Source organism: Ornithorhynchus anatinus, chromosome 10 (genome assembly GCF_004115215.2).
Source record: "Ornithorhynchus anatinus isolate Pmale09 chromosome 10, mOrnAna1.pri.v4, whole genome shotgun sequence".
In the NCBI taxonomy this organism is placed as follows: domain Eukaryota; kingdom Metazoa; phylum Chordata; class Mammalia; order Monotremata; family Ornithorhynchidae; genus Ornithorhynchus; species Ornithorhynchus anatinus.
This window is the reverse complement of record NC_041737.1, coordinates 7,780,166-7,806,340: the sequence shown is the minus strand read 5'-3', so window position 1 is coordinate 7,806,340 and position 26,175 is coordinate 7,780,166. Positions and strand designations below refer to the sequence as shown.

At 52.3% G+C, this 26,175-nt stretch overlaps 2 protein-coding genes across 3 annotated transcripts in view; both read left to right on the top strand.

Moving 5' to 3' along the window:
- Positions 1-14,322, top strand: part of ANKRD17 (ankyrin repeat domain 17) — an 85,416-nt gene extending 71,094 nt beyond the window's left edge. The window contains 12 exon segments of the mRNA XM_029073757.2: positions 1,849-2,004; positions 2,703-2,852; positions 4,826-5,324; positions 5,326-5,554; positions 5,557-5,625; positions 5,628-5,950; positions 5,952-6,408; positions 8,157-8,354; positions 10,622-10,870; positions 11,891-12,066; positions 12,647-12,811; positions 13,691-14,322. Of these exon segments, the coding sequence (XP_028929590.1) occupies positions 1,849-2,004; positions 2,703-2,852; positions 4,826-5,324; positions 5,326-5,554; positions 5,557-5,625; positions 5,628-5,950; positions 5,952-6,408; positions 8,157-8,354; positions 10,622-10,870; positions 11,891-12,066; positions 12,647-12,811; positions 13,691-13,750 (2,731 nt within the window). The 3' untranslated portion in view covers positions 13,751-14,322.
- A 4,530-nt stretch (positions 14,323-18,852) lies between these two features.
- Positions 18,853-25,868, top strand: LOC100080784 (cytochrome c oxidase assembly protein COX18, mitochondrial). Of its 2 annotated transcripts, none has more exons than XM_029073758.2 (6): positions 18,853-19,649; positions 21,605-21,705; positions 23,943-24,106; positions 24,477-24,598; positions 24,837-24,944; positions 25,327-25,868. In XM_029073758.2, exons 1-6 carry the CDS (start codon positions 18,894-18,896, stop codon positions 25,552-25,554), a joined length of 1,479 nt encoding a protein of 492 aa, XP_028929591.1. In that variant the 5' UTR covers positions 18,853-18,893; the 3' UTR covers positions 25,555-25,868. The 2 variants fall into 2 exon arrangements, with proteins under 2 accessions (XP_028929591.1, XP_028929592.1); XM_029073759.2 differs by lacking the exon at positions 18,853-19,649 and adding an exon at positions 19,984-20,102 and having other exon boundaries at positions 21,601-21,705.
- Positions 25,869-26,175: the final 307 nt, after the last annotated feature.

Sequence of the window (26,175 nt, the reverse complement as noted above, 5' to 3'; positions counted from 1 at the left end):
GCCTAATGTCCTTTGGGAGCAGCTGGAGAGCTGCCCCGGCCTTCCCCCCTCAAGAGGCCTACTACTTGTTAACTTTCGATAGAAAATAGGGATGATTTTGGGGTGTAGATCGGAGAGGTAGCCAAGTCTCACTGGGAAGCCAGGAAACATTTGAGCGGGAGGTCGGTGGTGGGAAATTACCCGTTCTCCTTCCCTCTCTTCCCTCACAACAGGCAAAAAATTGATGATGATCTTTCCTCATCTGAGTATGTTCCTCCCTCAGCCCCCAGATGGGGCAGAGGCAGATTCCTGGATCCTCTTCCCTCTTGGAACCTGCATGTAATAATACCGATAATAGTAACTGTGGTATTTGTTAAGCGCTTACTATGCGCCAGGCCCTGTAGTCAGCGCCGGGGTGGATTGGAGCAAATTGGGTGGACACGGTCCCTGTCCCACGTGGAGCCTCACTGTCCCAACTCCCATTATGCAGATGAGGTAACTGAGGCCCAGAGAAGTGATGTAATAATAATAATAATAATGTTGGTATTTGTTAAGCGCTTACTATGTGCACAGCACGGTTCTAAGCACTGGGGGAGACACAGAGTAATCAGGTTGTCCCACGTGAGGCTCACGGTTAATCCCCATTTTCCAGATGAGGGAATTGAGGCCCAGAGAAGTGAAGCGACTCGCCCAAGGCCGCACAGCAGACAGGCGGCAGAGCCGGGATTAGAACCCAGGTCCTTCTGGCTCCACCAAGCCGCATTTGGGGTGTCCCCGTCTAGTTCTCCTCTCGGGTGCCGTAGAGCCATCATTCGGCCCTCCTCCCGAGGCCCATGCCAGCCGTCTGGGCTTGCCCGGTTCTTGGCCAAAACTGGCACGTGGGGCTCTGTGGCGAGGTCACTCCGGTCTCCCTCTGCCGCGACCCTGGTGTGGGTATATGCTTCGGACTGTGTGAGGGGTGCCCCGCGACTTCCGGGGGTGGAGGTGAGAGGTAGGAAAGGAATGGGAGTGTGTGCCTGCTCATGTGACAGCTGGATTTGGGTAGGATTTATGCCTTGCAACATTGGGAAGGTAATGTGGATGGTCTAAACTCACAAATATGCCACAGCCTTTCATAGTAATGTTGGTATTTGGCATCTGTTAAGCGCTTACTAGGTGCCGAGCACTGTTCTAAGCGCTGGGGGAGACACAGGGTCATCAGGTTGTCCCACGTGAGGCTCACGGTTAATCCCCATTTTCCAGATGAGGGAACTGAGGCCCAGAGAAGTGAAGCGACTCGCCCACGGTCGCACGGCTGACGGGTGGCAGAGCCGGGATTCGAACCCATGACCTCTGATTCCCAAGCCCGGGCTCTTTCCGCCGAGCTACGCTGCTTCTCTTTTAAATCATTTAATCCCTCGTGGGGGCAGAGAACGTATTTCGTCGGTGGGTCGGTGTCGGGACGGGGAGGCGGATGTGTGTGTACGTGCGTGCGTGTTGAAAGGGGACCGATTCATATTTTGCGATATGACTTCTTGTTTTTAGGTACTTTTGCCGCCGTTGATAATATTTAAGCTTTGAGGAGAACCCTGTATTAATAATACACTAAATGAATGAGCAGATCAGAAGTTGAGGGGTTGAGACCCGCCAGTACTTGACAGCGGGTCACTGGCGGAGCTCGGAGACAGACACTGGCCTCACGATTCGGGCCACTGCTGGGCTCGGCCACCCACTCTGTTCCGGTTGTTAAATGGACGGTGGAGAAGGCGCAGTCCCTGTTTTGCAACACGAGGGATGGAAGGCCCAGGTGTCCTATGATTGAGGTCTTTTAAAAAAGTGTGGGTTGAATGATTCCTTTTTTTTTTTTTTTTTTTTTTGTCCTCCTTCAAGATTAACAGAAGTGATCGGGGAAGCGACGACGAATTCACTATCGACTTGCACCAAATCTGGCCCTTCTCCACTTTCCTCCCCCAACGGCAAGCTGACGGTAGCCAGTCCTAAACGTGGGCAGAAGAGGGAAGAAGGTTGGAAAGAAGTCGTGAGAAGGTAAAAGGCAAACCTCTGTGCTCCCGGGAGCTTCGGTCGCATTGGGGATTACCTAAATTCGACCTCGCCTTCGGACCCCATCTTCCGTACCATTAAGTGTCCGGTGATTTTCCTAGATCTGTGTGGTTACGGTGCACAAGGTATTCCCTGCGTGTAGGGGCTGACCCGTAATGGAAAGGAGATGGGTCCTTGCCCACTCTTCAAAATCAGGAAAGAATGCGAGTGTGGGCTCTAAAACGTTGGAGGAGCTGTGGGGATTGTGACCTCCTGAGCTGGGGCTTCTCGGAGTAGCAGCGTGGCTCAGTGGAAAGAGCCCGGGCTTGGGAGTCAGAGATCATGGGTTCAAATCCCACCTCTGCCACTTGTCAGCTGGGTGACTGTGGGCAAGTCACTTCACTTCTCTGGGCCTCAGTTACCTCATCTGGAAAATGGGGACTGTGAGCCTCACGTGTGCTCTGCCCATAATAAGCGCTTAACAGATACCAACGTTATTAGCGAGGCCAACCCCCACGGCCAGGAGGATTGAGCTTGCCCACTTTGGGCCATCGGGCTTCGAGAAAGGTGGGCGTCGGCGAACCTCGACCGACCCCGATCAGAACCGACTATAACCTTTCGGATTTGAACCTTCCGTCTGTCCCCACCGCTTCACGAATGGTTCACCTTTTGCTTCCCCCTTTCTTCTTCCACTTTTTATGCAGGTCAAAGAAAGTGTCAGTTCCATCGACGGTTATTTCCAGAGTCATTGGAAGAGGAGGATGCAACATCAACGCTATCCGGGAGTTCACTGGAGCGCATATAGATATCGACAAGCAGAAGGACAAGACAGGAGACCGAATAATAACAATCAGGCAAAAACCTCACTCTCGTTGGGTGGCTTTCTTCCTTCCAGCTTTGCAGGGCTGCAGTTTAGCGGTGTGACGTTCAGATTTTAGGTTGTATTGGCCCTTCCCCCCCACCCCCCTGGTTTTCCTTTCACCTATAGCCACCTTGATTTAGCTTAAAATAAGTTCGTGGAAATGTTTTCTTTGGAAGGGGAAGGTCGTATTTGATCTAGGGAATCCTAGGTCCGAGTCTTTTCTTTGCAAGAACTCGGTGGATCTGTTTGAAACTTGACGCTGCCCTAGTACGTGATAGTGAGACCTAGAATGAGAGCAGTTTGAGAGGACACGGCATGCACTTCCGTAGCTTCCCAAGAGCGGTATTGCCGTTGACAAGCATCTGGGAAGCCGCGACAGCTTGTTTTCCCATCACGGCGATACGTATGAATGTTGGAGAACTTTTCCATTTTTATTTCCGTTTTAAAATACTGTACTTTGTCCTGCCCTTATTCCTAGGTTGGCGAACGCTGAGCTTACTTTTTCGTCCTTTTTGCCCTTGGAGGCTTTTTAGGAAAGCCTGTGTCCTCAATAGGGATAGAGTGACGGGGGGATCTGAAAACAGTGCTTAGAAGACATGCTGCACGGGAAGCGGCGTGGCTCAGTGGAAAGAGCCCGGGCTTCGGAGTCAGAGGTCGTGAGTTCGACTCCCAGCTCTGCCACTTGTCAGCTGTGTGGCTGTGGGCGAGTCACTTCACTTCTCTGGGCCTCAGTTCCCTCATCTGTAAAATGGGGATTAACTGTGAGCCGCACGTGGGACGACCTGATTACCCTGTATCTACCCCAGCGCTTAGAACAGTGCTCTGCACATAGTAAGCGCTTAACAAATACCAACATTATCATTATTATTATGTTTCAAGTTCTAGCGCTGAAATTGCTAGATAATGATATTTGAGCACTTTGGGCAGAGCACTGTATTAAGCGTTTACCTTAATGCTGTCTGTTAAGCGCTTACGTACGTGCCGGGCACTGACCTAGCGCTGGAGTAGATTCGGGATCATCAAGTCGATGAACCTCACGGGGCTCACAGTCTTTCTCCCCATTTTACAGGTGAGCGAACCGAGACACAGAGAAGTGGAGTGGCTTGCCCTAAGTGGACCTGGGTTCTAATCCCAGCTCCGCCACTTCATCATCATCATCATCATCATAATGATAACTTATGGTATATGGTTCGTTGTCAGCACTTACTATGTGCTGACACTGCTCAGAGCCGGGGTAGATAAAATACAGCAGCGTGGCTTAGTGGAAAGAGCCCGGGCTTGGGAGTTCTAATTCCGGTTCCGCCTTTTATCAGCCGTGTGACTTCGGGCAAGTCGCTTCACTTCTCTGGGCCTCAGTTACCTCATCCGTAAAATGGGGATTAAGACTTTTAGCCCCACGTGGGACAACCTGATAACCCTGTACCTACTCCAGCGCTTAGAACGGTGCTTGGCACACAGTAAGCGCTTAACAAATATCATCGTCATCATCGTTAAGACAGTCGGGTTGGACAGAGTCCCCGTCGCACGTGGGGCTCACAGGCTTAATCCCCATTTTACAGGTGAGGTACCTGAGGCCCGGGGAAGGGAAGTGACTCGCCCAAGGTCACCCGGCAGGCGGGTGGCACGGCCGGGATTAGAACGCAAACGGTTCTGACTCTCAGTCCCGTGCCCTGCCCTCTAGGCCGTGCCACTCGATCGGGAGAGCGCGATGCGATACAGTCGGCGAGGTGCCGTCCCCGCCCGTGATCCCGACGGAAATCAGGGAGAATAGGGCCAGGGCGTCCCCGGTCAGACGGAGGCCAGAGTTCAGAGTGCCGGGCGGCGGGGGGGGGGGGGGGGGGGGGGGGGGGGGGGGAGGGGCCGCACTTGAAGCCGAAGCTCAGGTCGCCGCGTACGAGTCGTGACCCGTGGGTTCGGTGGCCCTTCGGCTCACGTGACGGATTTTTGTTCCCCGTTGGCGATAAGGGGCGGCACGGAATCGACCAGACAAGCCACCCAGCTGATCAATGCTCTGATCAAGGATCCGGACAAAGAGATCGACGAGCTCATCCCAAAGAACCGTTTGAAAAGCACCTCGACCAACTCCAAAGTCGGGTCGTCGGCGCCTCCCGCCACCGCTGCTAACAGTTCGCTTCTGGGCATCAAAATGCCCAGCGTCGCTCTGTCCTCGACCCCCCCGACGGCCACGGCCCTCCCCGTGCCGGCCATCTCCTCGGCGCCCTCCCACAAGACCGCGAAGAACCCCGTGAACAACGTGCGGCCCGGCTTTCCGGTCTCTCTCCCCCTGGCCTACCCGCCCCCGCAGCTGGCCCACGCCCTGCTCGCCGCCCAGACTTTCCAGCAGATCCGTCCGCCGCGGTTGCCCATGACCCACTTCGGGGGGACGTTCCCCCCGGCCCAGTCCACCTGGGGTCCTTTCCCCGTCAGGCCCCTGAGCCCCGCCAGGGCCACCAACTCGCCCAAGCCCCCCCCCGGTGCCCCGCCACGGCGCCCAGAACGGCGGCGGCGGCGGCCCTCAGGCCAACGCGGCCGGCCCGGCGCCGGCCGGCCCCGCGCCGGCCGCCGCCCCGGCGGTCTCGGCGCCGGCCGCCGGCGGCCCCGGCTCCCCGTCCGTGCGGAGGCAGCTGTTCGTCACGGCGGCGAAGACCTCCGCGGCCGCCGGCCACGGGCCCGCCCCGGCCGCCGCCGCCTACCCCCGCCCGCGGCCAAAGAACACTACCCCGCCTCCTCCCCGTCCTCCCCGTCCCCGCCCGCCCAGCCGGGGGGATGTCGCGGAGCAGCCCCTCCGACTCCGCCGCCGCCTCCCCCCACAGAGGGGCGCCGCCGCCCCCGCCGCCCCCCGAGCCGGAAGGGGGCGGCCCGCCCGGCGCCGGCCCCCTCGGGGGTCCGCCGGGGCATCCCGCCCACCCGCAGCCCCCCGGGCCGGCCTCGCAAGAGCCGCGGCCGCCTCCGCCGCCCTCTCAGGTACCGCCCCTCGAGGCGAGAATGACTGCGCCCCCGCCGGCGGCCCCCGCCTCCGCCCCGGCGGCGGCGCCTCCTCCCGCCCCCGCCGCCTACCCCCCGCCTCAGGCCCAGGCGGGGCCTCCCCAGCCCCCCCCCCAAGATGGAACCCCCCGTCATGAGACCGCCCGCCCACGGCCCGGCTCCGACGCACCCGCCTCCCGCCGCGGGGCAGAATCCCTCCGTGGCGGTCCTCAACGTCAACCACGTGAAGAGGCCCCACAGCGTCCCCTCTTCCGTCCAGCTCCCTTCGACCTTAAGTACCCAAAGTGCTTCTCAGAACCCGGCCCACCCGGCCGGCAAGTCGATGGCCCCCAACTTCAGCGCCCCTCTGCCGTTCGGGCCCTTCAGCACCCTGTTCGAGAACGGCCCCAACGCCACCCACGGCTTCTGGGGAGGGTCGGTGGTCTCATCTCAGTCGACGCCCGAGTCCATGCTATCAGGGAAGTCTTCGTTTCTGCCAAATTCAGAGCCCTTACACCAGTCGGATACATCCAAAGCTCCGGGTTTCAGGCCTCCGTTGCAGAGGCCGGCGCCAGTTCCCTCAGGTGGGTCGCGTTTCGGCGCGCCGGGGGGCCCCCCGCCGGGTTTCCTTTCGGGCGGGCACGCCCTTCGACAGCCCGTTCCTCTCTCTGATGGGTTTCCTTTCCTCGCCGAACGCTCTCGGTCACCTGGGGCCGTTCCTTCTCGCGTCCCTCGGGCGCGTTTTTCCCGCCGGGCGTGCCTCTCCGAAGGAAACCGACGGTGCGTTCTTACCCAGAAGCGATACGGGTCCGAGTGTTGAGGATGTGGTGAGCCACGGCTCCTTTTCTAATGCAGTACCCAAGCGCTTGTGGCGGCGATACTGAAGTTTTTGCCGCGGTCGTTTCGCTTCTCACAAAATAGGGTTCTTCGGCGGGTGATGTGTTGCGCGGATATGGGATGCGTGTCCCAGTAGCCGGAGGCCACGCGGGGCGTCGAGCGGGGCTTTGGGCGTCGCTCTCTAGTATGTGGAGCAAGTAAAATGGAGCCACTTGAAAAGGTGGCTTTCGACCGCAACACCTTCCCCCTATCCACCAGTCGTCTTGGACCAGAACGGTCATCCCCCTCCTGCAGTGTTGGGGGATCTCGGCGGAGTCTTTCTAAAGCTTGAGCCGTTTTGGGTTTTTGGTGGCGGGTAGTTTTACGGGACCGAGTAAAGGCCCTTTATAGCTTATGAAGCCTCAGGTGATGGATCGAGGCCCCTGGGGTGCCAGCTTTTTCATTTTGAGCGTGGGGCCGGAACGGGGCCTGGGAGGGGATTCCCCCCTCCCCGGTGAGCTACCTGTCCAGGGTGAACCTGCTTGGGATAATAATAATTGTGGTATTTAAGCGCTAAACTGTGTGCCGAGCACCGTTCTAAGCGCTGGAGTAGTTGCAAGGTAATCAGGTTGGACGCCGTCCCTGTCCCACATGGGGCTCACAGTCTTAATCCCCATTTTACAGATGAGGGACCTGAGGCGCAGAGAGGTGAAGTGACTTGCCCAAGGTCACACAGGAGACAGGTGGTGGAGCCTGGATTAGAACCCAGGTCCTCTGACTCTCAGGCCCGGGCTCTGTTCACCCTGGGAGAGAAGCTGCTGCCTCGGGGGGTGTGGAGAGGAAAGGAGGTGTGAAAAGGTGGCGTCCTAGGGTTGTCCATGCTTGAGGCTGAAATTACTGAATGACTTAACCACTCAGTCAAACAGGAAGAGGGGTTGGCAAAGCAAAAACTCTTCAAAGTGAGAAGCAAAAATCCCAAGGAAATGTATCTAGCTCACATTTCACAGTAGTTTGAAGTTTCTGGCGTGAAAAATTGTTACGATCGTATCACTGTTCCAGCATTTCGAATGTTTCTAACCTCAATTTTTCAAGGTCTCTAATTTCATGCCGCTCTGTCTCTTCCCCCACGCGACCTCCCGCCCCGCATTTCTGTCTGCTTGACTGATCTGCTTAATTCCGGCTTAATGTCACTTACTTGCGGCTCTCTTTCCAGCAATTCGGTGTGATTCACGGCTCTCCGTAAGCCGCCGTCCGAGCCTCGTGGGCCACGGGATCCGTTGAGAAGAGTGACCATAGAATAGCTTTGCTATTGTCGTTTTCCTCTTCCTACTTAAATAACTCTGTACGTCGGGGAGGGTGGGATGAAGTGACTACGGAGAGATTTCGCTAATGCAGCAGACGATTGAAAACAGGGGTAGCTTATTCCCTTCGGAACGATTCCCGACTTCGGTTCGCCTTCCCTTGAGGGTCGCGTACGCGGGAGGTGGCTCTGACTTTCCCCTTCCCTGTCCTACAGGTCTAGTCAGTATGGACTCACCTTATGCTCCTGTACCACCGTCTTCTACGCATTTGGGTAACTTCGCCTCCAACCTTTCGGGAGGGCCCATGTACGCCCCTGGAGCACCCCTCGGAGGAGCCCCCGCAGCTGCTAACTTCAATAGACAACATTTTTCCCCACTTAGTTTGTTGACTCCGTGTTCATCAGCGTCCAACGGTGAGTGTCCTGTCGTCCTCGGGGTGTCAGCTCCGATCACCGGAGTCTGACAGAGTGCTAGTCTACGCGAGCCACCGCGGTCGTGGCTTTTAAAAATTCAGAAGGCGATGTCACCCGTAGGTTAAATTTGGTCAGCCTTAGGGTTTCCTCGCGCAGAAGTACTTTTCAAGTTATTCAATCCTAGTGGCAACACTAAAAATGTTGAAGATCCGATAGACCAGTCTGAAGGGCTATAATTTTTCAAAAGACTCGCTTAAAATATTAACCCATCCGGGAGTTCCGGGGCAGACCATTTCTGAAACATTTAGACTCCAAAAGTGATTTTTTTTCGCTCACGTGTCCGTTTTGTTAGTGTCGCTCTGGTCGGTCCCGTCTAGGAAGACGTTCATCTCTCTAGCTCTTTCGGTAGGGCACGAAAAGGGTGGATTTAAGCTCTCAGAATAGTGAAATGATAAGCAACAGGCATCGCTCTTGGGCAAGTGGAACCTTCTCATCTGCGGCCTTTCAGGATCGTTCATTCAGTCGTATTTATTGAGCGCTTACTCTGTGCAGAGCACTCTGCTAAGCGTTTGGGAGAGTGCAATATAATAATAACCTAACAGACGCATTCCCTGCCCATAAGGACCTTACAGCTTAGAGCTCAGCTTGGGACAGGTCTTAGTGTAGTCACTTTTAATATGCAGAGAAGATTTTCTCAGCACAGTTGGATGCAAAGTGAGAGTCTCTTTCTGTATAGAAGCAACGTAGTCCTCATGTTATATACCAACTTTTAAAATAGGAACATTTAGCCAAACGTTTTGAAGAATGGTGAAAGTGGGAAGTTAAAAAAAAAAAAAAAAAGCAGCAAGCGCCCCGATAAACTGCTCTTGCGTCTAACCCACCAAGTATAGAGGATCCCTTTGCCCTGTTTCGGTTTTCAGGGCAAAGGTGAGAAGACGTAAAAGAGACCGTGATCATTTCTTTCCTGGATTAATTCCGGCTTGCTACCGCCCAGAGGTTAACAGTCGGTGTTGATGGTGTCAAGAGTGTTTCAGCTTTCTTAGCTGTGGCGTGGGACCAGCAAACTAGGGGTGTGTTCCTCACGCCGAGGAGGAATTGGGTCCGTTCAGGAACGACTGGCTTTCCCGTGAGGATGATTTTAGCTCTGTGAAGTGTTCGGACCGAAAACATCCTGCAGCGTAGAGCAGGAAATAAGTAGTCTCAAAGATGGAGAAAACAAAGTGGGAGCCTGAGGGGGGTAAAGGCCAAACTGCCTGCATTTGGTTTTGTTTTCTAAATAGTATTTGTTAAGCACTTAACTATGTGCCGGGCGCTGTACTAAGCGCCGGGGTAGATGCAAGCTAATCCCCATATAGGGGCTCCCAGTCTTCATCCCCATTTTACAGATGAGTAAAATACAGTGGAATCAGCAGAGACATTCCCATCTACCCCATTGCTTGGATCAGTGATTGACACCTAGTAAAAGGTTAACAAATGTCATGTTTTAAAAAAAAAATTAGAGATATGTGCCGATTCTGATTTCCAGTTCAGTTATCTGGACACGTTTCGTTGTCTTTATTCACTTGAAAAACGTAAACTGCTTCAGGGTTTCCTTACCCTCCCGTTTTGCTTTCCTTAAATAGAGGATACTGATCATGGTTATTCTCCATAGAGTTACTAAATTATGTTTGTTGCCGTTCTTAACCTTGAGATCCATCACCAAGATTATTACGTTAGAGGTTTCATTTTACGACCTGTCTTGGGTACAGCTAGGAAACATTCTCTAGCTGTTTGGGACCCCAAGAGAAACCGTCTTTTAGAGTAACTGTTGATTATAGATAGCGTTTCCTTGAAAAAGCTTGCTATGGGCAGGGAACATGTTTGTTATTTCTGTTTTGTTGCACTTCTCGAGTGCTTATTACAGTGCTCTGTACCTAGTGCTCAACAAACACCATCGATTGATTTCCAGACCTTCCTCTTTACAAGGTGTATTGTTTTTCTGCCATTTTCTAATAATTTGTGGGTTTAGTTGTGTGGCTTTTATAGTGGAAAGCCGAGTATCCAAACCACATTGGCTTGGCACAACAGAGCCCCGGGAAGGGAACAGAATTGGGTTTGGTGATCTTAAATGGGAGAATTAGTTATCTGAGTTTTCTTCCCTGTTTATCCCAGGGAGCCTTGATCAGATGCGCCTTACAGGTATTACGCTCTCTGCTGCAACTCGCTCTACAGTAACAGATGCAAAAATCACGTATGTCGACGAGTCATTTTTCTCTGTCCGTATTCAGATTCTCCCGCTCAATCAGTTTCCTCCGGAGTTAGAGCACAGTCTCCTGCCCAGTCAGCAGTGTCGCTGGGGTCAGAGAAACCCAGCAGCGTGTCTCAGGACAGAAAAGTTCCCGTTCCCATTGGGACAGAGCGCTCCGCACGAATCCGCCAAACTGGAACTTCAACGCCATCGGTCATTGGGAGTAACCTGGCCACGCCAGTGGGACACAGCGGCATCTGGTCCTTTGAAGGAATAGGTGGCAATCAAGGTCTGTGTGGCTCTCTTCTAGAGCAGACATTTCACCACAACCGGGGCGACGGTTTCCGGGGAGAGTTGCCGCCTCGGCACCGTTCCCCTCCCCGTTCGGTTTCTTCACAGCAGGACTTCCGATTCCCAGCCCTAGTTCTCCCCCGTCCCACACCGTCCGTCCACATTCCAGGTTGTCCCACACTTTTTCCGGGAGCACTTTTGGACATCAGACTAAGAGAATCTGACTGTTTCCTGTTGTCACTGACACTTAATTTTAGGGATCGCTTTAATTTTTTATCTAAACTTCTCACCTCAATCCAATCACTCTGGGGACCAATTTTTTACAGCCATACATCCTTGTCCTTCATGGGTCCTCCCCCCAGTAGCTTCCAACCGTTCTTGATCCTTAATAATCCCCAGAACTCGATTTATTTCTCACCTCTCTTCCTCTTCCCCCACTCCCTTGTGCGTCGCCCTGAGGTGCTCCCTTTATTCACCGCCCCCACAACACTCAAGTCCATTTCCATAATTTCTGTATTTATGTGAATGTCTGTGGCCCCTTGTAGATCACGGTGGACAGGGCACGTGTCTACCACCTCTGGCATATTGTACCAAGCGCTTAGTATCGCGCTCGGCATACAGTAAGTGCTCCATAAATAAGATTCATTTCCGGAGTCACGTCACCCTCAAGTGAAGGAAGGGCCTCTGTCGGCTCTGACGTCACTCTCCTCTTAAGACCCTTGTTTTTCCATTTGCTTTTTATGTATAATCCGGCTTTTGAATTCTAATGCTTTCATCAGGTTTGGTGTGTCTGCCATTAGACTTTTAGCTCCTCGAGGGCAGGACCAGTGTCTTGTCTCTCTTCTGAATGTTCCCCCACCCGAGTACCCGGTAGAGTTGAGTGCCCAATTAAGAATGTTGATGATGATTTACCTCTATATCAGAGTGCAAACTATCGAGGTCCTATACTGAAAATAGCAACTGTGGGGTTCTGCGCTTGCCGATGTAATTTGCACACTTGTGTCTTATTGTTTTTCAGACAAAGTGGACTGGTGTCACAGTGGAATGGGAAACCATATGATTCACAGGCCAATGTCTGATCCGGGAGTGTTTTCACAGCACCAAGCTATGGAGCGGGATAGTACAGGAATTGTCACGCCTGGTACATTCCATCAGCATGTTCCTGCAGGATATATGGACTTTCCTAAAGTAGGGGTAATGATCCTAGAATTTGTTACTCCTTCCTCATCAGAATTGCAGGTTGATTTCTTAATGTGAAGCAGCGTGGCTCAGTGAAAAGAGCCCGGGCTCGGGAGTCGGAGTTAATGGGTTCGAATCCCGGCTCTGCCACTTGTCAGCTTTCTGACTGTGAGCAAGTCGCTTCACTTCTCTGTGCTTCGGTTACCTCCTCTTGTAAAATGAGGATGAAGACTGTGAGCCCCACGTGGGACAACCTGATTACCCCGTATCTCCCCCAGCGCTTAGAACAGTGCTCTGCACATAATAAGCGCTTAACAAATAGTCATTATTATTATTATTATTAATTTCCACCCTAGGCCGTCAGTACTGACAAACGCGTGAGCGTCAGCCTGGCGGGCAGCGGAAGCTATTTGATGTTGAATTACGCCTCGTGCGGGCTGCGATATTTCGAGACTAAGGGCGCAGAACTTGCTTGATGAAAATCGAGTGCCAAGGGACTTGCTTTTACCCGAATTAAGTGGCAAGTTCGCAATGCCGGTTCGAAGCCCAAACAGCACCGATCTGAACGTGTCTCATTTTTTTGTCCCCCCCAAAGGGTATGCCCTTTTCGGTGTATGGCAACGCGATGATCCCCCCCGTGGCACCTATTGCAGATGGTGCAGGAGGGCCTATCTTTAATGGTCCTCACGCTGCTGATCCAGCTTGGAATTCGCTGATAAAGATGGTTTCAAATTCCACAGAAAATAACGGCCCGCAGACGGTAAGGCTTGCAAAGGAACGGGTGGCGAGACCAGAGCTCACCGACATCGTGCGCGTTGAGTCACGGTGACGTCCTTGGGCGGGGGGCTGCAAAATATTTTTAAAACAGCCGGTGGAGAATTGAAAGGATTTTCATTTTCCAGCGGCAGGAGAAGAGATCACGTCCCCATCCGTGGCGCCGTGATATTTTATTGACCGTTGGACACGTCCAAGCATCACAAGCGTGTGCTCTGCCTCCTTATATTGCCTCTTCTCCCTCTGACACCCGGCTGGCGGGGGGGAGGGGGGGGGGAGTGGGCGGGGGAAGTAGCTATTCACTCACCGTTTCCAAGTTGAAGCAGTCGGGGGTGTGAAGAGAATCACCTGAGCCTCTTTCCAGGCACCTCAATCTCCTCCCCCAGATTTGGGCCACTCTGGCATTTTAAAATAGAAGCCTGAAGAGAGGTCCATCCCAGGAAATGCTACAGCCCCCAGGGTCAACTGGCTCATTCTCTCTTTCTGGCTGTCACTCGGGGATAAAGCCCAGTGTAAGACTGGGCTTAAGTTCTCTCCGCCGTGGGAGAGATTGCTTTGCCCAGGGCCGCAAAGGGAGTGGGGAAGGAAGGAACAAGGAGGGAAGGGCTCCGATTCATTCATCCTTGCAATCCATTGCGGCGGGGCGAGGTAGAGAGCCGACCACAACCATCTTAGGAAGATTTTCATCACACCGGCTCTTTCAGTATGGCACGAAAAGGGTGGATTTAAGCTCTCGGGATATTGACATGCTTCCATAAGCATCGCGGGCAAATGAGACCTCTGCCGCTTTCAGAATCGGAATAAAAGTGTTAACGAGCTGTGTGTGTGTGTGTGTGTGTGTGTGTGTGTGTTTCGGCCTCTCTAGGTGTGGACCGGCACTTGGGCTCCCCATATGAACAGCGTGCATATGAACCAGCTTGGCTGATTGGGATCAGCTCGTTAGCCTGCAGATTTCTTTTCATCCGGAGGAAACCGAGTGGCCCGAAACCATTTTTCTGCTCCCGAAATCATTCTACTGATGTGCTTGACTGAAGTGTGTAGGCTTTTTGCAGAAGAACTTACTAACTGACCTTTTTTCTGTGAACATTCGTGACCGCCCATCCCCCACCGACATACGTTTCAACCTTAGTTAGCATTTTTTCTTCTTTTTCTTTTTTCTTTTTTTTTTTCCCCTCCCCTCCCCCCCTTCCCTCTCCCTCCCCTTTGGACATAACTTTCTGTTGAAGCTGTTCTATGGCTGGTTGGTTTTAGTACTGTAAACTGCTTCTGAGCAAACACGGAAATTTAGCAAAATTATGTAAACTTGATCCCGAAGTTTTAGAATGGCAAATAAATGTACAATTGTTTACATAACAGAAATGGCTAAGCAGAAAGTAAATTTCAATATGTCAGTATAGAGGCTCTACTTTATGTAGACATAAATTAATGTGAGATATGTACCTTCATATTCAGAAATCTGGATGTTTCCTTCATACATTAAACTATTACTAAGCCTAACTTTTCTACTTGCGTAATTTAAGTACAGAGTGAAAGAACGGGCGTTAGCGGTGGGTGCCCCGTCCCCGCCTCCCATATCAGCTCTTGGAAAATTAAACACGTTACTTTTTTTGTGGCAAGGCGCCAATGGAAGGAAGTTGGCCGTTTCTTCCGTCCGATGGTCTTTATCTCCTCTCGACATTTCCAGAAGTGTCTCGCTGCTTGAACACAAGTAGAATTCACGCCTGGAGTAGTTTCCATTGTAAATGGGGTTTCAGAAGAGAGGTAATGGATTCTTCCCTCTGTTTCCCCCAAAGTGAAGAACGTTGAAACCCTTCAGTGAGTATACTTGAACGGAAGCAGCATGGCCCAGTGGGTAGAGCACAGGGCTGGGGGGGGGGGGTCGGGTGGACCTGGGTTCTAATCCCGGCTCCGACACTTTGCTGGGCGACTCGTCTGACTTCTGTGCCTCAGTTCCCTCATCTGTAAAATGGGGATTAAGGCTCCGAGCCTCACGCGGGACACGGACTGGGTCCCGCGTGACTAGCTCGTATCTATCCCAGTGCTTAGTACAGTGCCTGGCACACACTAAGCGCTTCACCGATGCCAGAAAAAACGCAACAGAACATTAATGAAGAAGATTCGGTGCCGATTCCGACGGTTTCCATCCAGGGTTTGGGTCCTGAATTGAACTGCCAGAGTTCCGAGATTGTCGTGGGAAGATCTTTCGCTTTGTCTCCCAAAGGTGCTTCGTGTAGAAACACCCGTGTGTAAACTCCCCTGGGCCGGGGATAAAAGTTAAGTTCGGGTCGACTTTCGGCCAACTCAAGCTTTCAGTCGTCGCATCTCAGCATCCCTGTGTAGCTGAGAAATCCAGGCTCGCCGTCAAACTAAATTTACACCCTGGAGCTGATGGATATTGTCTATTTGGAGCACCGGGTTTTAGGATTACATCCACTAAGGCCGAAACACAACACTGCTCAGCCAAAAGTAGCGTGACGGAATACAGGGGCAACGGCTGTTTGTCGTTAGACGACCGTCCCTGCCTAACACAAGGATCGAAGGGGGTTGGGATAAAAATGAACACCCTGGGTCGACTAAAGGAATGCAGCTTCTCGGGTGGAGACTTAAGTCGATAAAAAGATTACTTTGGTTCTCTTTAAAAATGGCCTGAAGTAAGGGGAAGACGACTTCTCAAATAAGTGCGTTCGGGCTTTTCGAATATTAAAGTGCATCTGAAAGTTTGTGGAGAAACGTGGCTTTTGGTGGTGGTCGTAACACGCGTACCCTTTGTTTTTCCAGTTGCCTGTGATTTCAACTTTCTAAAATTAAAGTTTGAAGAACAAATGAGTCCACGATGGATGCCCTTCAAATGAATTGCCACTAATAAAAAAAACTTACGTTCGGTTTCAGCACTTTACTCTGAGTGGGAAATCGTGCCCTTTAACAACACGGCGTTTTATATGACCTCTACCACTCTCCTAGAATTTTATTGCTTAACCCGTTTCCTAGGCTAACTGGGATTATTTTTCTACGTAAAATAATCCCGTGTAAGCGTAGATACTATTTAGCACAACCAAATGTAATCTGTGATTTCAACAGAACTGAGTTTCTTAGAATCTGGTTTCTTACAAAACTCTGTATTTTGTTGACTTGAAGGCAAAGTGCTGACACTGCGATACAGGTTGGATTGCCCCATTTTTAGTTTGTGGGAACAGGCTCGTTCAATACAGTACCGTGGTTTTTGGAAGTCTGTACGAGGAACACTTTTCAAATACCTTTTTTTTTTTAATATTTCAATTGTAATGCATTTTATTTGACCAATAAAAAAAAAAGGAACATAATCTTTTGAGACCAAGCAGGTCTTATTTTTTTTATCGTTATTTTTGGTTTATTAAACACGCCATTGATGTGTGTAGATGCAGGTCACAAGATTTAAGTTCTGGTCTATTTGAGCGCTTACTATGTGCCGAGCACTGTACTAAGCGCTTGGAATGTACAATTTGGCAACTGATAAAGACAATCCCCATCCAACAAAGGGCTTCACCCCCACCCCAGCCCTTCTATACATACCTTTATCCTCTTCCACTTGACCCATCTGTGTCTTAATTATTTAATACCTGTCTCCCACTCTGTTTTGTAAACTCCTTGAGGACAGGGATGAGATCTTCTAGCTCTATGTTGTACTCCCCCAAGCTCCTAGTACAGTACCCTGCTCACTGAGTGCTCAGTACATCCCACCGATTCATCTGATTAAATCACACGGTCAGGTACAGGTGGAAACACTTAGATTCATCACTGCTTAAAAAAGCTAACCCTAATCATTTGCTAGAAGCAGCGTGACTTAGTGGAAGGAACACGGGCTTGGGAGTCGTGGGTTCGAATCCCAGCTCCGCCACTTCTCAGCTGTGTGGCTTTGGGCAAGTCACTTCACTGGGCCTCAGTTGCCTCATCTCTAAAATGGGGATTGACTGAGCCCCACGTGGGACAGCCTAATTACCGTATTTCTACCCCAGCGCTTATAACGGTGCTTGGCACATCATAAATGCTTAACAAACACCATCATCATTATTATTATTATCACTGAGTCCATGTTTGGCCCCTTCTGGATCACCTGAAATCTAAATCTCGTGCTGTAAAAAAAGTACAGCAAAACTACAGCACAGAGCCACTCTGAACCATCTAGGCGCTATCTTGGGATTTATTTTGGATTAAAGCGATTGAAAAGACCGAACTGCGCCTTCGACTTTCGCAAGCCAGCAACGATAGTTGCTTAGATGAATCCTCTACTAAAGGCAGGCGGGGACAGAGATGACAGGGTCAAACTTACATCCTATTTGCTTTAAGCACGTCGCACTGCGAGCTGTCGGGACGATTCTGAAAATCGTACACTTGAACCATGAGGCGCTGAAATGTGAGGTCTCGACGTTACAACTCCCACCGGCTGATGGGATTTTTTTTTTTTTTTTTTACTCTAGAAGCTTCTCTTAAGGATGTTACATCTGAAATACTGTGGAGGTACACTAATGTAATAATGTTGGTATTTGTTAAGCGCTCCCTATGTGCAGAGCACTGTTCTGAGCGCTAGGGTAGATACAGGGTCATCGGGTTGTCCCACGTGAGGCTCCCAGTCTTGATCCCCATTTTCCAGATGAGGTAACTGAGGCCAAGTGAAGTGACTTGCCCACAGTCTCCCAGCTGACAAGGGGCAGAGCAGGGATTCGAACCCGTGATCTCTGACTCCCAAGCCCGGCCTCTTTCCACTGATCCAAATCTTCACCTCCAACCTGCTCACGGGCCTGCAAGGGTTGGAGCAAGGGTATCCGAGGCCTGGCACGGCCCGTGAGCCTTGGCAACGGAGAAACCTTTGCCGAGGGCTACAGGGATGGGGTCTGCGCGGCTCATCTGCATGCATTTTCCTCCTGGGACAACAATAATTATAACTATATATTCCACAATATAATGCAGCAGTTAGAACAGTGCCTGGCACTGAGTAAGTGCTTAGCAAGTACCATAATGACAGGAATAATCATAACTATATATAATCTAATGTAATAAAGTGCTTAGAACAGTGCGTGGCACATAGTGCTTCACAAGTTCCATAACAGTAATAATTATAACTATAATGTAACGCAGTGTTTAGACCAGTGCTTGGCAGAGAGTAAGCGCTTAAGAAGGACTATCATACTAACAGTAATAATCATAACGATATATATTTAATAGAACATATATAACATACATATACACACATATACACATACATAAATGTATGTGTATAACATATGGGTGTGTATGTATACGATATATATGTGTGTGTATATATGTATATGCATATATATGTATGTGCATATATCATATGTTTATATATACACATATGCATATGTGTAACATACACTATATATTACACACACGCATATATACATACATATATATCCACACACATATATGTAACATACACACACATATTACACACACATATACGTGTATACGTGTGTGTATACACACATACACACACATACATACACACATATATACATATACATATATATGCATATATACACGTACATACACATGTACATACACGTATATACACACATACATATATGTGATATATATACACACACATATATATACATATATATGCAGCGCTTAGAACAGGGCTTGGCACAGAGTAAGCCCTTCACGAATACCATCATTATTATTATTATTATTATTATACATGCCACGTTATTTCTTTATATATGTGCAAACTGTAGATTATTACTATTATAATAACTACTGCCTCCCATCCCGCCCCCTCCTTCCCTCCATTTTAGAGGCTTCGACGTGGAGCAGGCCCGCGCGGCCCGCCTGACGTCACCGCTCCCCCCGCCCGCCGCGTGACGTCACCGCGCTCCCCCCCGCCCGCCCGCCGCGTGACGTCACCGCGCGGCTGCGGCCGAAAGCGAGCGGCCGGGGGAGTTTCTGCGCATGCGGGTTGGGAAGCGGCGGGTGGGAGGGGGCGCCTCCTCCTCCTCCTCTCGCGAGAGTTGGGCCTCGACCCCGGAAGTGGCCTCTTCTTTCTTGGCCATGGCCTGATCCCCCCCTTGACCATGCTTTGGGTTGGGCGGGGCGGGAGGCTGGGCCGGCTCGGGGGTCGCCTGCCCCGGGGTCGCCCGGGAGGAGGGGGCTGCGGCCCTTGGGGTCCCCTCGCCGGGCTCCGCCTGGCCGCCACCCCGGGGGGCCGGCCCGACCTGCAGGGGTCAGGCCTGGATGGGCCAGTCCTGGGTGGGCATCCCCTGGGTGGGCCAGTCCTGGAGGGGTCTGCCTTGGGTGGGCATCCCCTGCAGGGGTCTGCCTTGGGTGGGCATCCCCTGGAGGGGTCAGCCCTGGGTGGGCATCCCCTGGAGGGGTCTGCCCTGGGTGGGCATCCCCTGGAGGGGCCTGCCCTGGGTGGGCATCCCCTGGAGGGGTCAGCCCTGGGTGGGCATCCCCTGGAGGGGTCAGCCCTGGGTGGGCATCCCCTGGAGGGGTCAGCCCTGGGTGGGCATCCCCTGGAGGGGCCTGCCCTGGGTGGGCATCCCCTGGAGGGGCCTGCCCTGGGTGGGCATCCCCTGGAGGGGCCAGTCCTGGGTGGGCATCCCCTAGGTGGGCCTGGCCTGGGTGGGCATCCCCCGGCTGGGCCCCCCGGGGGCTGGTACGAGGCCCTGGCAGCGTCGGCCCCGGTGCACTGGGCCGAGCAGGGGCTGGTGGCCGCGCAGCAGGCCTCGGGGCTGCCCTGGTGGGCGACCATCGTCTGCGCCACCGTGGCCCTGCGCGGGGCCGTCACCCTGCCCCTCGCTGCCCACCAGCACTACATCCTCGCCAAGGTGCGTCCATTTATTCAGTCGTATTGATTGGGCGCTTACTACGTGCAGAGCCCTGGGCTGAGCGCTTGGAATGGACAATGCTTGAGAAGCAGCGTGGCTCAGTGGAAAGAGCCCGGGCTTGGGAGTCCGAGGTCACGGGTTCGAATCCCGGCTCTGCCACTTGTCAGCTGTGTGACCGTGGGCAAGTCACTTCACTTCTCTGGGCCTCAGTGACCTCATCTGGAAAATGGGGATTAACTGTGAGCCCCACGGGGGACAACCTGATGACCCTGTATCTCCCCCAGCGCTTAGAACGGTGCTCGGCCCATAGTTAAGCGCTTAAATGCCAACATTGTTATTATCATTAAGCGCTTTTTCTCCGAACTAAGAGCTGGATGCCGTCCAGCTGCAGTGAGGGAGAGAGAAGAGGCGTGTGGTCTCCATTTTACAGCCGAGGAAAAGGGCACAGAGAAGGTAAGGGACTTGCCCAGGGTCACACAGAAGCAGGTGGAGGAGCTGGAAACTCCTTACTCTCAGTCCTATGCTTCATTAGGTCACTCTGCCTCTTCGCGACCTTGCCTTTTGAGGCCCAGGAGAAGTCAGTTGTGGTTTGCAATTCCGGCGTATACATCATTGGAAAATACGGCGCAATTTATACGATATATGTGACAATAGAGAAACTGAGTCCCTAGGTACGAGAGAATTCGTTCCACCCAGCCGCCTAGAAGATCCAGGACTTGTAGCAGAAGTATTTTCAGAACATGCCTCTGCTCCTTGGAATAATTGCTACAAAAGTCGAAACATATTTTAATGGTACTTTTCCCGCACGCTGTAGGCGGTGCTGTTAAATGACTGATTCTTCCCTTTTCCCGGACATCTCTAAATGATAAGAAACACATTTTTTTGTATTGAAAGAGTCGGGGGTTGATGTTTTGAAAGTTTTATGTTTGCGGTTTGTATATTCGTGGCGATTTATATATAAACCGAAGTGCCTCTGCTGTGATAAACTCCTCTGGACTGTAATCTCCTTGTGAGCGGGGATATTGTACTTTCCTAAACACTTCTTTTTAGGTGTTAACACTTTAGGAATCACTTTTTAAGTGTTTCCTAAACACTTCTATGAGAAGCAGCGTGGCTCAGTGGAAAGAGCGCAGGCTTGGGAGTCAGAGGTCACGGGTTCTAATCCCAGGTCTGCCGCTAGTCAGCTGCGTGACCTTGGGCAAGTCACTTAACTTCTCTGGGCCTCAGTTACCTCATCTGTCAAATGGGGATTAAAACTGGGAGCCCCACGTGGGACAACCTGATCACCTTGTATCCCCCAGCGCTTAGAACAGTACTTTGCACATAGTAAGCGCTTGACAAATACCACTATTTATTTTTTTCTTACAGTGCTCATCACACAGTTCGCACTCAGTAAATATGGCTGATTGACCCGTTAATGAAGTTAATGAGGCTTAATAAATACCGCAATTATTATTATTAGCAAATTTAGCATTTCTGTTCCAAGAGAAACAGCGTGGCCTAGTGGATAGAGCCCGGGCCTGGGAGTCAGAGGGACCTGGGTTCTAATCCCCGCTCCGCCACTTGTCTGCTGTGTGACCTCGGGCAAGTCACTTCACTTTTCTGGACCTCAGTTTCCTCATCTGCAAAATGGGGATTAAGAGTGAGAGCCCCGTGTGAAACAAGAACCAAACTGATAAGCACGTGTCTACCCAAGCGCTTAGACCAGGGTGCGACTCATAGTGAGCATTTAGCTGATAGCATTAAAAAAGACCTGTGGTTATATAGTCCATCAATCAGTCATTGGTATTTAATGAGCACTTACTTTGCGGAGCACTGTACCAACCATTTGGGAGATTGATACGATAGAGTCCTCCCCCCTGCCAATCCTCTTGGGCAGTGCTAAAATGAAATCCGGGACTGCGGATAGACCTTTTAATTTGCGTATAACCAAGTTCTCTTTTTTCTTTAGATAGGTGGAAAATTTGCAACCTGAAATTAAGAACATCGCCAAGTATCTCAACCATGAAATTTCACTTCGGGCAAAGCGGTTGGGGTGGTCAAAAAGGATTGCGAGGTGAGGTATTAACTCCAGTCGTCTCTGCTCTGAAAGTTAGGCCGGTTTTAAATAAAGGTTAAAAAAACAAAACCTCGTTAGGATGAGGATTTGTGGTATTGGGGGAAAAAAAACAACAAAACCCCGTTCTGGAGGCCTTCTCTGGCCAACTCACCACCCAAGATACACCGTCCTATAGCCAAAGCTGGGAGAAATGGGGTTGGTTGCTTTATTCATTCAATAGTATTTATTGAGCGCTTACTATGTGCAGAGCACTGGACTAAGCGCTTGGGATGTACAATTCGGCAACAGGTAGAGACCATCCCTGCCCAGTGACGGGCTCACAGTCTAAAGGGGAGAGACAGCAAAGCGAAACAGAACAAAACAAAACATCATCAAGATAAATAGAATCATGGAGATATACACCTCATTAACAAAAGGAATAGGGTAATAAATAATATATACAAATTAGCACAGTGCCGAGGGGAAGGGGGATGAGCAGAGGGTGGGAGGGAGGAGGGGGAGCAGAGGGAAAGGGGGCCTCAGTCTTTATACCGGCTTGTCAGCTGTGTGACTGGGCTAGTCACATAACTTCTCCCTGCCTCAGTTACCTCATCTGTAAAATGGGGATTAAGACTGTGAGCCCCATGTGGGACAACCTAATTACCTTGTATCCCTCCCCAGTGCTTAGAACAGTGGTTGGCACATAGTAAGTGCTTAACAGATGCCAACGTTATTATTATTATCACACCGTCTCTCACCACCCTCCCCACCAGGAACCCCCTCGGTCCCTTGAGTGGAAGGAAACAGAAACCTGTGGTCGGACGGAACCAACCCCAGTAAAATGAAACTCATCCCGACGGGTGACTAGAGGGACTCCCTTCCACCTAGATGGGGCGGAGAGAAAGAGGAAGGGGATATGGGTTAATGAGAATAATAAGAATAATCGGGGTGTTGGTTGAGTGCTCTCTGTGGGCCAGCACTGTCCTTGAACGGGGGAACAGATGCAAGATAATCAGGTCGGGCACCGTCCTCATCCCACCTGGGCCTCACGGTCTAAATGGGAAGACAAGGCATCGAATCCTTACTTCGGTCATATTTACTGTCACCGTTCAGGGTACTAAGTGCTAATCCCTATTAGATGAGGGACCTGAGGCCCAGAGAAGTGAAAATGACTTGCCCACAGTCACACAGCACAAGTGGCAGAGCCGGGAGTAAACCTCAGGGCCTCTGACTCCCAGGCCCGGAGACTTTCCGCTAGGCCACGCCGCTCCTCACGCAACAGGTAGGGAAAGCACCGTAGGATCCTTGAAATCCGAGCCGGGATTGGGTTTTTGTCTAAATAACGGCCGAAACCTCGTAGACTTCTCCCACTGAGCGGACTTGTTCCTTAGGTTCGGCGAGTTGAAGAGTGGCACGTGTTAAGCGCTTACTGTGCGCCAAGCACTGTAATGAATTCTGAGACAGCCCCCATCCCACACGGGACTCCCTTGAATTCTGAATTCAACTGAATTGACTTCTCATTTTCCACACGAGGGCACTGAGAAGTGGAGTGACTTGTCCAAGGTCACACAACAGGCAAGGGGCGGAGCTGGGATCGGAACCCAGGCCTCCCAGGCCTGGACACTTTCCACTAGGCCGCACTGCTGAGGAGCTCTAGTCTACGCGAGAAGAATGAATAACGCGGAGAAGCAGCGTGGCTCAGTGGAAAGAGCACGGGCTTTGGAGTCCGAGGTCATGGGTTCGAATCCCGGCTCTGCCACTTGTCAGCTGTGTGACTGTGGGCGAGTCACTTCACTTCTCTGGGCCTCAGTTACCTCATCTGTAAAATGGGGATGAAGACTGTGAGCCCCACGTGGGACAACCTCCTTCCCCTGTGTCTACCCCAGCGCTTAGAGCAGTGCTCTGCGCATAGTAAGCGCTTAACAAATACCAACATTATTATCTGGATTAAAGGTAGAATACCCCAGTAGAACACGTCGCCGTGCCTCCCTTAACCAACGGCGCCTCGTCGAGCACACGGACGGTGACTAGGATACAATAATGGCGGTCGCGCTGTGCGTTAAGCGCTCCCGTGGGCCGAGCGGTCTACCCAGCGCCGGGGTAGATCCAAGACGACGAGGGCGGACCAAGTCCCTGTCCCCCGTGGGGCTCCCAGCCCGAGTGGGAGGGGGGAAGGGTGCCGCGTTGGGAAGTCGGAAGTTGTAGCCGAAGTTGGAAATGAAGGTGCCTCTCCCGGTGGCCTCCCCCGCCTCCAGGCTCACCCACATGAACAACATGCGCCGGCTGGTCTCGGAGCTCTACGTTCGGCATAACTGCCACCCGTTCAAAGCCACCCTGCTCGTCTGGATCCAGCTCCCGATGTGGGTCGTGGTGTCCGTCGCCCTCCGCAACTTGAGCGTGGGAGCGGTCGATTCGGAAGGTGATCCGTTCCGGAGGCTCGGGGCCCCCCCCCCAAAACCACTTCTCCCGTCGCCTCTTCTGGAGGCGGGACCCTCTCCCTTCCCCTCCCACCACCCCCAGAAGCAAAAAACAGCGCTTCCATCGCGTTCTCTCGGTCTTCCTCCCTCCTACACCTGCATTTTCCAATAAAGGACACGCTCCCATTTCGATTCCTCCTTTTAAAGTTCGGAGTCCTCGACAGCACCCTTCTCTTCTTGGGAGCGGGAAGGATGGCTTTCCTCGGTAGCGCTCGGGCTCTGAGACCCAAAGGCTTGGCAAACTTCAGTTCTGTTTTTGGTGTAGTTGCCCTAGGTCGTCCGGATGTGAGAACAAGTTGTGTGTATTGGCAGGTTTACCCATCCGGGAACAGTTGTCCACAGGCGGGGCGTTGTGGTTTCCCGACCTCACCGTCCTCGACTCCACGTTGATTCTTCCAGTCTCCCTCGGGATCCTCAACCTATTAATAGTGGAGGTAAATTACAGGAGGGGAGGAGGGATGTCTCTGTGCGCGCGCGTGTCCGCGTGTTGGGAGAGAGTAGGAGAAACGGCACTTCTTTCTTATTAATCGGTCGTATTTATCGAGCACTTCATCTCTCCGGTACCGTCGTCATTATTATGTACTGGGGCGAGAAGAGAGGGGTCACGATTTCAGATTGCATTTCAGAGCTCTCTTCTCTCGACACCACCATCCCTTCTCTCTCCCCCTTCAGGTTTTCGCTCTCCAGAAACTGGAAATGTCGCGATTTCAGAAGTACCTCACCCACTTCATCCGCGGGGTGTCGGTGCTGATGATTCCTATCGCTGCTACCGTGCCCTCGGTGAGTCACCGGCGGGAAAAATGGGCGCCCCGTGGGACGGGGATGAGGCGGCCTGGGTGCCGGCAGGGTGCTGCCCCCGGGCGGCCTCGAGCCCGCGGGAGGCTCTGCCTTCGTCCGCGCGCGCGCTCCCGGGTTTAAACCGAGTCGTCCCGGCACCGACGGGTTGGCCGGGGGAGGTCCTAGGGAGGGGCCGGTTGGGAGAAGGAGCGGGGGAGCGGGAAGGGAGGAAGCCAGGGGGCCAGAGACCGGGCTTGGGGGGTCCGAGGTCAAGCTCCGTCGGGAGGGAGAGCGGATTAGCCGCGTTCTGCTCCGGAGGGAACGCGGATCGGCCACGTTCCGCAGATCGGGGATTGACCTCCCCGGCCCGCTCTGTGTCTCGCAGTCCATCGCCCTGTACTGGCTCTGCTCCAGCTGCCTGGGCCTGTCTCAGAACCTGCTGCTGCGTTCGCCGCGCTTCCGCCGACTCTGCCGCATCCCACCCGCCAGATCCGACTCGGACACTCCGTACACGGACCTCCGGGCCGCCTTTTACGCCAAGTACCTGCCGGGGAAACGATCCGGCAGACGGGAGCCGGGAAGCGGCGGCCCTGCTCCGGGCCGCTCGGAATGAGGAAAGCGTGAAGGATGGGTTCGGTCCGGGGAACGGCCGGTCGTCGAATAAAAGACCGTCAAGACGCCGGGCCCCGCCGGCTCCTCTGCGTGTCTGCCAGGTGACCTCGGGCATGTCGCTTCACTTCTGTGGGCCTCAGTTACTCTGTGTGTAAATTGGGGATTCAAAGCGTGAGCCCCACGTGGGACAGGGACGTATCTATCCCAGAGCTTAGAACAGCGCTCGTCACATAGCGCACAACAAGTACCCTGATTATTATTGATTATTATTATTATTAAATACGTATTTTGGAGGCAGCGGTGGAAATCTGTAAACACGGGGATTCGGCGAGTTTCGTTTCAGTGTCCACTTGCATTCGGGCAGCTGTTACTGGGGAGAATTAACACGATCATTCAGTTTGCAGAACGACGCCGGATTATGGAGGTCGCCGGCGTTTTGGAGCTCCTCAAGGATCCCGATGACGGATAATAAGCGGCACAAATGGGAAATTCACTCGATCGTATTTATCGAGCGCGTACTGCGTGCCGAGCGCTGAACTAAGCGCGTAGCACGTAGCATCGTTTCACTGGGAAATGATGACTCCGAGTTAGGACTATGGAAGAGGAAGATCGGGTGGGCCTT

Coding starts and splice junctions, on each gene's coding strand:
- LOC100080784 (XM_029073758.2), top strand. CDS start 18,894: ATGCTTTGGGTTGGGCGGGGCGGGAGGCTGGGCCGGCTCGGGGGTCGC. Junction 24,107..24,476: donor GGGAGCGGTCGATTCGGAAG/GTGATCCGTTCC, acceptor GTGTATTGGCAG/GTTTACCCATCCGGGAACAG. Junction 24,599..24,836: donor TCAACCTATTAATAGTGGAG/GTAAATTACAGG, acceptor CTCCCCCTTCAG/GTTTTCGCTCTCCAGAAACT.